The sequence below is a fragment of the Furipterus horrens genome, unplaced genomic scaffold, assembly GCF_987537825.1.
Source record: "Furipterus horrens unplaced genomic scaffold, mFurHor1.1.pri manual_scaffold_6, whole genome shotgun sequence".
NCBI lineage: Eukaryota > Metazoa > Chordata > Mammalia > Chiroptera > Furipteridae > Furipterus > Furipterus horrens.
Window position 1 is genome coordinate 66,682,992 of NW_028327176.1, and position 10,674 is coordinate 66,693,665.

General features: G+C 44.1%; 1 protein-coding gene across 1 annotated transcript; it reads left to right on the forward strand.

Moving 5' to 3' along the window:
- The first annotated feature begins 1,892 nt into the window (after positions 1 to 1,892).
- On the forward strand, positions 1,893 to 7,095 carry TGOLN2 (trans-golgi network protein 2). The gene is made up of 4 exons (XM_090281624.1): positions 1,893 to 1,975; positions 2,155 to 3,515; positions 4,971 to 5,054; positions 6,328 to 7,095. Exons 1-4 carry the CDS (start codon positions 1,930 to 1,932, stop codon positions 6,331 to 6,333), a joined length of 1,497 nt encoding a protein of 498 aa, XP_090137750.1. The 5' UTR covers positions 1,893 to 1,929; the 3' UTR covers positions 6,334 to 7,095.
- Positions 7,096 to 10,674: the final 3,579 nt, after the last annotated feature.

Here is a 10,674-nt window from a genome sequence, read left to right on the forward strand (position 1 = left end):
TGGGATTACATTTCAGTCTGAGTTAACTGGCATATTTTCTGATGCACTTTTGTGTTCCACAAAATTTATGTTCTGGACAACTCCCAGATTACTTACTTTCTAATCTGGGCTCTCCCTTGCCATTCTCCTTGTTCTCTGTTGTCTGACAGTCCTACCCTCACCTTTAGACTTACAAAAACATCAGGTTCCCACCTGCCTCCAGCCCTTTGCACATCCTGTACACTCAGCCAGGAAAGTTCATCCTCTTCCTCCCTCAGTCTCACCTATGAGATACCTACACATTTTGGTCCTCAGTTCCAAGGTCCTTTCTCAGCAGAGTTCATGTTTTTGTACTTTTTTCTTTGAACACACACATTTGTGTAAATAGTTGTTTGATATTTGTGAGTCCTGCTAGATTACATGTTCCATTAAGATAGGGCCTATCATTTTTTATTTTTTTATTTAAAAAAATTGTTATCCTCACCCGAGGATACACTTATTGATTTTAGGGAGAGAGGGGAAGAAGAGAGAGACAGATAGAGAAACATTGATCGCTTGCCTCCCTGCACGCACTCCAACACTCTGAATGGGGACAGGACCCGCAACCCAGGCATTTGCCTGGACTGGAATCAAATCCGCGACCCTTTGGCACACAGGATAGTACTCCAACCAACCATGCTACACCAGCCAGGGCTTTAAATAAAATTTTAAAAATTAATTTTGGAAGAGAAAAGCATTGGTTTTTTGTTGTTCCACTTATTGATGCATTCATTGGTTGATTCTTGTATGCATCCTGACCAGGGATGGAACCCACAACAACCTTGGCCTATCCGGACATGCTCTAACCTGCTAGAGCAGGACCTATCATTTTTTAAAATCACTGTCTACAAAGCACCTAGCCTGCCCAATGTTCATAAAATGATTTAAAGCAACAAATAATGTATAAACATAATGGTAATTTTAAACAGTGGGATACAAAACTATTTACTGAATGGTTCTAATTTACAAGAAAATGAATATACATAGAAAAGAGACCAAGAAAATACATTTAAGAAGGAGGGAGAAATAAGCTTTTTTTTTTTTAAACACACGCACTAGATGGAACCACAATAAACTAATGTAAGTGGTACCCTACAGAGGGATAGGGAACAACCTTCTAATGTATACTCTTTAAAATCCCATTTTAATTTTTGAATTATTAGAATGTATGACTAATCAAAAATGTTAAATGTTTTGCAAGACACAAAACACACTAAAACATTAATACTGGTTATCCCAGAAGGGTGGGGCAAAGATTTTGCTTTCTACTTCTACACGTTCGCTAAATTTTCCACAGTGAACATGATGAACTTTTACAATCAGAAAAAGGATGTGGTCTTTAGGGAACACCTTCGGCGCCTTCGAGGACAGTTTCCGGGAGCTGAGAGACAGGGGAACCGCGATTCGAAGGCTCCCGTTACAAAGGTGGCCGAGAGTTTTCTTCCCATGGGAGAGAGGTGAGCACAGCACGTCCGTGTGCTCCGGGGAAAAGAACCACGAGAAAGGGAGAAAGTTTAACAGAGGATGGGGCGAAGAGGCGCCAGACCCCTGCGACGTCACTCCTGTGGGACCGTCCACAGGCCACGGGACTCCTACTGGCCTGTGTGGTCTCGGAAGTACGGTGGGAAAGAAGAAAACGGGGAGTGACGGTCTGTGGCGGGTGCTGTGGAGCAAAGAAATCAGGAAAAGGTGGACGCACCCTCCACAAGGGACTGCAAGACGCCCCCATTGAGAACGCCAGCCACAGCTTGAAAAGAGCAGCGGAACTGCGCAACGCGCCCGCCTTTCCCCGAGACCCTCCCGTCACCGGCCCGGGCTGCAGATGACACGCGCGGGAAGGGGCGGGGCTGTGAGTGCCGGGTCCTGCACGATCTCGCGAGAGCAGCAGAGGACGGAAGCGCAGGCTGCAGAATGCGGTTCACGGTTGTGTTCGTCCTACTGAGCGTCGCAGCGGCGGGTAAGATGCCCCCACCCACCCCGCAAAAGCCCCATTCTCGCCCCGGGGCCCATCATCCTCATCGCCGGTCGCCATCTGAGCTTGCTTCTTCCCTGCCCTACCCACACACGCCCGCCTTCACCCTCGCCACCAGCGTTTGTCGGCTGCCCCTCTTCAGGGCCGACTGGTTTCTCTTTCAGGAGCCGCGCTGCCCGTTTCTCTTCCCTCAGCCGACGAAAAACTGCTTCTCAATCGAGAGAATGGAAAGACTGCAGAAAGAGTCCCCAGCCAGCCCTACTCGAGCCATCAGTCTAAAAGGAGTCAACCTGATCAGGAAGAGCTGCCCAAGAATAGCGACCCTGCTAAGATGACCATGAAGAATATCTTCACGGAAGACAATTCTGGGCAGCCAGAGAATGAACACCATTCCACAAAATATACTTCTGGCAAGTTGGATCAGGAGCACCAGCCCACGAAAGGTACTTCTGCCGGGTCAGATCAGGAGCACCAGCCCACGAAAGATACTTCTGCCAGGTCTGACAAGTCGGATCAGGAGCACCAGCCCACGAAAGGTACTTCTGCCAGGTCAGATCAGGAGCACCAGCCCACGAAAGATACTTCTGCCAGGTCAGGTCAGGAGCACCAGCCCACGAAAGGTACTTCTGCCGGGTCAGATCAGGAGCACCAGCCCACGAAAGATACTTCTGCCAGGTCTGACAAGTCGGATCAGGAGCACCAGCCCACGAAAGGTACTTCTGCCGGGTCAGATCAGGAGCACCAGCCCACGAAAGATACTTCTGCCAGGTCAGGTCAGGAGCACCAGTCCACGAAAGATACTTCTGCCAGGTCTGACAAGTCGGATCAGGAGCACCAGCCCACGAAAGGTACTTCTGCCGGGTCAGATCAGGAGCACCAGCCCACGAAAGATACTTCTGCCAGGTCAGGTCAGGAGCACCAGTCCACGAAAGATACTTCTGAAAATTCTGACAAGTCGGATCAGGAGCACCAGCCCGCGAAAGATACTTTAGACAAGTCAGATCAGGAGCACCAGCCCACGAAAGATACTTCAGACAAGTCAGATCAGGAGCACCAGCCCACGAAAGATACTTCTGCCAGGTCAGGTCAGGAGCACCAGTCCACGAAAGATACTTCTGAAAATTCTGACAAGTCTGATCAGGAGCACCAGCCCGCGAAAGATACTTCAGACAAGTCAGATCAGGAGCACCAGCCCACGAAAGATACTTCTGCCAGGTCAGGTCAGGAGCACCAGCCAATGAAAGATACTTCTGACAAGTTGAATCAGGAGCACCACCAGTCCTCGAAAGACAGTTCTGAGCCTAAAGGGGGTTCTCCACCCAAAGAAGAGAAAGAAATGCATGGCCCTTCCTCTGGAGAGAACCATGAAGGGACACTTTTGGATTCCATAAGTAGGAAGAATGGTGACCTTTATAAGGGCAATCTGGGAAGTGCCAGTGCAGAGAGCAGCCACTTCTTCGCGTATCTGGTGACTGCAGCCATTCTTGTTGCTGTCCTCTATATTGCTTATCACAACAAGCGGAAGGTAAGTCCATAGTTACCTTAAGAAGAGGAATGGGATATCCTCTACCCTGAAAGCTTGGTGTATGAGCCAGTATTCATCACTTGTCTGCCTGTGAGCACTGGGGATTTTAAGACATTTCAGTTTTGTTTTGTTTTTGTTTTTCAGATCCCTTTTGGGCCCTACTCTTTTATAAATCAGTTGTTTTCATGTCTGTTTCCTCTGAGTGCACTCTGCTGCCACAGTAGGTGCTAAGTTAGGACATTACGATCTGACCTGAATTGGAGTCTCCTCCTATAATCTTGAACTTAGATCCTTCACAGCCTCAAAGGGCCTGAGTAATAATTTGTAAGCAGTTAGAGCACTTACCTTCCTGTTGCCACTCTCAAGACAGTGCATCATTTCTGAGTTTTTGTCTTCCATCTGCAGTGGCAGAAAGAACAGTAATACTGTCTTTGACATGCACAACAGAGAGCCCAAGGAATATCTTCTGCAGCAGTCATTTGAATTTCTGATTAGGAGAAAGACAGGAAAGTGCATGGGTATACACATCTTTTACTTCTTTAGTAGAGTTTGGTGTGAAGGAATATCTGTGTCACTTAGCAATCACTCCAATGACAAAATGATTGCACTCCTTATTAAGCTGTAAGAATTGAGTACATAGTTTCTGTAGCCTGGTCACAATTGGAGAGCTCCATTCATGATGGCCATAAAGCCTGTGGCTATAAGGAATGAGGTAAGTAAGACCTTTAGTTAAAATGGTGCGTTCCTTACTCTACATCCAACATCATGAAGGGTATCCATAAGCATGAAATGAGAGTGGTAAGGTTAAAATGAGGCAAAGTGTAGGGTGACAGAGTGCACATGCAGAAAATAATAATAATTGCTTATGATTTTCTAAAAATATTTCATTTTTATTTGTTTTTAAAGAGAGGGGGAGGGTGGTAGAAAGAGGTGGAGAGAAACACGTGTGAGAGAAATATTGATCGGCTGTCTATTGCACATGCCACAACCAGGCACCAGACCCGCAACCCAGGCATGTGCCCTGACTGGGAATCAAACTGGCGACCTTTCGCTTTGTGGGACAACACTCAACCAACTGAGCCATGCCAGTCAGGGCTGCTTATGATTTTTTTAAAAAAGGAAGAAATGTCTTACCTTGGAGCTCTCTGAGGAAGAGCTGACAGATCTTTGATTAAGTACTCTTGAGTAAATCAACAGACTCCCACAAGCTAAGACTCAGAACAGCCTTCCTCCCTCTGTTATTTTCTGTTTAGCAGTGTACAGAGTTCTAATAAAACTAAGCCCTGTCCTCCTGAAAATTGTTATAATTCAAATAAGCCTCTTAGTGAGTGTACTGCTCTTTTTACTGTCAGGGTTTTTAAGAAATGTAGTACCAGGTGATTACCTCTGATTTCAGAGACTGTAATATGTCATTATAGAGTCACTCGTTAATGATTTTTGTTTTTCTTTCCCCAGATTATTGCTTTTGTCCTGGAAGGAAAAAAATCCAAACTTGCTCGACGGCCAAAGGCCAGTGACTACCAGCGTTTGGATCAGAAGGTAAGGAAGGAAGACCCAGGTCCGTGGGAGGGATCTGCAGTCTCAGCTGGGCCCAGCAGTGGGCTTGCATTTGGCATGAAAATAGCAACTGGTTCAGGGGATGCTGCTACCATTGCCCCTGCCCTTTTCAGACCAAAAAGTAGAGACATCAAATATACATGTCTATAGTGTTAGAGCTGAAGAGACCTGTAATTACTTTACAGCAGCTCCTTCCCTTGACAGAGGAGGAAACTTGAGCCCAGAAATCATGGTTTTTTCCCCCTTAAAATTCCCATCAAGGCCTGATGGCAACTCTCGAAGCTCCTGTCCTGTGCTTTTTGTCCCACACCAGCACTTCACACATTTTCATAGGCATTGTGATAGAAAGCAGTCTGATGCACTAGCTCTAGGGTGGAGCCTGTGCTCCTACATTTCTAAGAGGTTCCCAGATGATACCAAATGCTGCTGGTGCCATATATTAGGGAGCAAAGCACTAGACTACACTCCCTAAAAAAAAGTTTGGAAACATAGGCCTCCACCTTCCCAGATCAGCCCTGCTAAGCATTGTTTACTAGATTTCCTGAGTGCAGCCAACCCATGCCTCTGCCAGAAAGCAAAGACCTTCCACCCCACAGCAGCAGGAGCTGAGGAAGGTTCTCCCCAAAGGCAGCTGTCGAAGCGCCATGTGCTCCCACTGCCTTGCTGCTAGCACACACCTTTCCTTTCTCCTGTAGCAACAGCAAGGGCATTGGTAAAGGTTGCCGTGGCCCAACTGTGAGCTGTTCCCAGACTTCCTTCAGGGAATGCAGTTCACATGTACGGCTTGAACCAGCTATAGAATAAGCTACTCAACTCAGAACACCTTTGCTGACTGGCCCAGTAGGTCAGCTTCACAGTATAACCCTGGCCAAGTACCTTTCCAGATAGTCGCCTTTAAGGATTGTCAGCCCCCTTCATTTATAAATTTTTTTCTGATTTTAAAAAATGCACGGGTAAACAGTTCAAAACAATATAGAACGATACAGAGCAGAAGCCAAGATTCTCATATTCCCTCCACCAAATGTGTATCTTTCTATTGTATGTTTTATTTCAAACTGACTTGTAAAATAATTTTATGTGTTTCTATTTTATCAATGGCTGTTTTTATGGTGGAGGGCCAGTTTGTCTTAACTCTGGTTTTTTTTAATCTGCAGCTCCTATAAGATTTCTTGTCCCCAAAAAATCGTAGCAGTAAGGTATATTCCTCTGGAAGAAGAATGAACGTTACCAGTGCATTGTGTTATTTTCGTTTCAGATGTGATTTTTCTGTTTTTGAGAACTTCGTCCTCCTTGCTGATTTGTTTCTAAATGAAGAGAAATGAAGAGAAAAGTACTGTGAACCAAAAGACACCCTCTAGAGTTTGGTGGCAAGTCAGCGCTGGCAGAGGCGGGGGGATGGGGGGAGACATTGCTTTGGTTTTTGCACCTGCACTTTGGTGACCTTGTACTCCTGTGCTCCCGTTATTTACGCTGGTGTCTTCCACCCTTTCCCCCTGGGTGTGAGTGAAGGAGTGAGCATGTGGGAACCCAGCTTTGACCAAAGGGAGATCCCAGCCCTAGGCAGGCTAGTGCTGCCCTCCCTTTGGCTTTGGCTCTGCAGTAAAGTTACCCTTTGAAAATAGCATTGTACTTGCCACTATTTATGTTTGCAGGCCTAGGAGAAAACTCAGGAGGTTGAGGTACTTCTTCCCCAGGGCCTCTTACTTTGGGGGGATGTGCCCTGCAAGAGATAAACAATGTGAATGCTGATGGGCAAAGTGCTACATTGAACACAGTTTTTTTCTAAGGCTTCAGCAAACCAAAACAGCGGCTTTAAAAAAGTGCTTTAGCCCTGGCTACTGTGGCTCAGTGGATTGAGCATCAGCCCGTGAACCAAGTGTCGCTGGTTCAATTCCCAGTCAGGGCACATGACTAGGTTGTACGCCAGGTCCCCAGTTGGGGGTGCGTGAGAGGCAACCGCACATTGATGTTTCTCTCCCTCCCTTTCTCCTTTCCCCTCTCTCTAAAAAAAAAAAAAACAAAACCCATAAATAAATAAAATAAAGTAACCTTGTTAAAAAATAAGTTTAAAAAAATTAAAAAGAAAAAGTGCTTTGCTGCCTGAAAATTCAACCTGTCTAGCATAAGTTCTTCACATTTTTCTGATATTTTCATATTACTTAAGACAAAGTGAGTCAACTTCCATTTGGTTGTACTGAACACAAAACTGAACTTTGGGGATTCTGGGAGTAAAGCTAAAGCTGTAAATCCACTGTTCTCACCGCAGATTTTTAAAAATATAGTTATGATTTTTGAGACACTGTTCTTCCTTACGATCATAACAGGGAACTTTTGGAAAGAGGGTAAGATCATGCTTTGTACAAGAGAGCATGTAGGAGGGTTTTGGTCTGCATTTTTTTCAAAAGTCTTTTATGAAATAGATTTTCCCCCCACAAACTATTTTGCCCTTTTTGCCTAAAAGAGACAAAATAGACATATTTAGAAACTAACTCTACTCTTTCTTTTAACTTAATGTAATTAATGGTCCTCTTATCTGATATAAAATGCTAAGGGTAGTTAGTAAAAATTCTTCTATCCCATGGGAGGGGTTACCCTAGGGTAACTGAGGGTATAGTGGCTTGAATCAAGCTATTTGAAGTTTTGTCTAAATCTAGTCAGGCTACCCTATTACAGAGAGCAAAGAAAAACTGAAATAAAACAACCTATCTCAAGAAGTACAAAGAGTGTGGGAAGTGAGGGGAATATGATGAATTCTGTGCTGTTGAAGACGTCATTCTAAAGGGACCATCGTGTTTGTCGTATTAACTTCCACCTTGCTTAGAACAGTTCATGGCTTTGAGTTGAGATTTTTATTCAACACAGATACCCATTTGTGGAGATTAAGAATGAATGAATGCTCTTCTTGGCATCATTCTCTCTACTTCTTCACTGGTCTTGTATTGGAAATCTTGCTCCCAATAAGAGGAATTTTCTACCAGGCTCCCTGAGCATTCTCTAAGAACATGGTTATTTTATTCCCTTTTCTGTCTCCCCTGTCCCTGCCTTTTCTCCTCTTCTAATGCTTTCTATTTCTGCCTATCTACACTAGCACTTTTCCTCCAGCCTTTATGCTTGCACAAATACCCCCCCACACACACACACCCATCCATCCTATTTGTTATTCAGTCTGTTGTTCAAATCCTTCAGTGAGTATTGCTTCCATTACTTTGTCATTTATTCTCTTTATAACTTTTACAAACTCACTGTGGTTCCTGTCTTTCTACTAAGTGTTCTCCTATAGGTTCAGATCCAATGTCTTACTCTCAAAACTTAGTCTTGATCTTGATAGAATTGGAAACTAGTGACCATCCAAATAGAAATTTCCCTCTTGTGGTTTCTCTGACAGACTGCCCTGATGTCAAGAACTCCTTTGCCTTATCCTATGCTGGTGAGAGAAAGGTCCCTCAAAGGCAGTTCTCTCTATTCCTTTGTCTCCTCAGAAATTCATTCATTCTTCATCCTCTGAGTGAGTGATTACCAAGTCTTTTTATCCCTGGCCTAGTTCCCAAAGAAACCAATCCTGCCATGTGCTGAGTATTTCAGCCCGGTTGTCCTGTTGTCACTAAAACTGAATTCCTTCTACCCTTTAAATTGCCCCTCTCAACTGCCCAATTTATTTTATCCTCATCTACAAACTACAAACTTTTACCATTTTTATCTCTTGTCACAAAAGTCTTATCCATTTTTTAAAAAATTATCTCCAGCTACAATCTTTCCATTTTCCTTGCTTTCTTGTTCCACACCCATTTCACCTCTCTCCTGTTTTGTTTTGTTTTTCCCAGGAGCCACATTAATTGGTTCTACTGTCCATCTTCTCTTATGAACACAGAGACCAGATTGATCTTTCCCTGCCTGGGTCTATAGCTTCTGCCTGTGTCCCTCATGGATTAGAGAATCCAGTTTATAGGCTCTTGAGTATTGAGCACTTTCCTGCCTTTCTCTTCATCCTAGCCAGGCCAGAGGCCCCACGTGTTGGGTGCCTGTCTAGGCCTCTGGGCTTTTTGTTCTTGCATTCCCTGGTTTCCCATGGTTATTCTTTGGTTAGGTTGCTCTCCCTTTTCTTCTTTCCCTTACCTCCCCAAAATTTGTTTCCTCAGGGCCCAGTTCAGGTTTTTCCATATACCTCCCCTAACTTCCCCAGCCTTGTGATTGGCTCTTTTCATTCTACTTTAAGAGCTCTTAATAATGTCAGGCACAAATTTTGGAACTTCAGCAAAACAGGGCAGCAGCATCTTGGTCTCTCCAAGAAAACCAAGCTACTTGAGGGACTGTCCTTGGCATAGTGACATTCCTCAGGTACTTCAGGAGTTCAGTTTCTTCTCCTTGCAAAGGAGGTATTTTCTTTGATCAGGACATCTGGATGTCACTTAACTGAGGTTGCACACAGCTTTTTCTGCTTATCGGTTGCTGTCCCTGATGGATGGATTTTGCTCGTAAAGAGGAAAGCAGAAAGAAAGGTTGTTTCAAGAACCAAGAGGGTTGGTATTACTGTGGAATCCACATAGTTCCACTTTTTGAGCCTCTGAGAAATAATTGTTTCTTGTAGTGAAAGAGTACAATAGATTTTAAGTTTCACTCGAGAAATTGCACTGAAGGAAATCTCTCACACCAAAGGAAAATTTGCTTTCTGGGTAGTTACTTGTTTTTTGAAGATTTGAAGCATGTTTTTCTAGAGATTGCATATGGTTGAGGGTGAGCTGGCTGAGGGATCTCTTAAGCCAGGGGTGAGGTGGGGGCAGGCAAGGAAGTACAGGAACCCAAGAGAGGCAGCCCTCTCTAGACAGCCTTATGCTTCCTTTCCTGCCTCCAGCTTTGGGTTGAAGGGGTGATTTGTTAAGAGCCATCTATGCTTTAGTCATGGATGGTAATAGAGGAACTTATTTTCTTGCTAGATTACTGAGTAGAATTAATGTAAGGAATCCATTTCTGGACTCTGGGAGAGTGAAAGACCAGTCATATCTCAAAAGACTAAGACAAATTGGAAAGAACTGGCAATTAGCTTTTTATATATCTTCACATTTCTTTTCCCATGATGGCTTTTCATGAAATATTTGGTGGTAGAATTCAAAACCTCTATAATTACCCTGATGGTGATTCTCATTTTGTTCTCCCATTCATGTCATTTTAATTTTTAAAAAGCCTGCCTCTTGTTTTTACAGGGTAACTTGGTACATAGTGCTGCATGTGTTATGAAAGCACGCTTTGCACATGCGGAATCTTTGCACATGCTGTCTGGACAGGGAGCAGTGTGTGCTATATACGAGACCTGATAGTTCTGCCAGCTGTTCTCTGAAAACTCTTAATGGGAAGATTGTGTTTGGCGTGGCCTCACTTAAGTAAGGATCCTGGGAAGAGATTTTTAGGAGGTTTAATTTAACTTTATATCCAGAGCCAAGACTGCATCTCAACTCAGCTAGCTCCATAAGTCACATGTGAATTTCCTAAATATCCCAACTTAGACACTTCTCTGTGAAAGGGTTGAGTCTGAGCTGTATGATTTTAAGCTACCAACAAAGCCAGCCTTCTTACACTGATATACATATAAAATATCTGACAGATATTC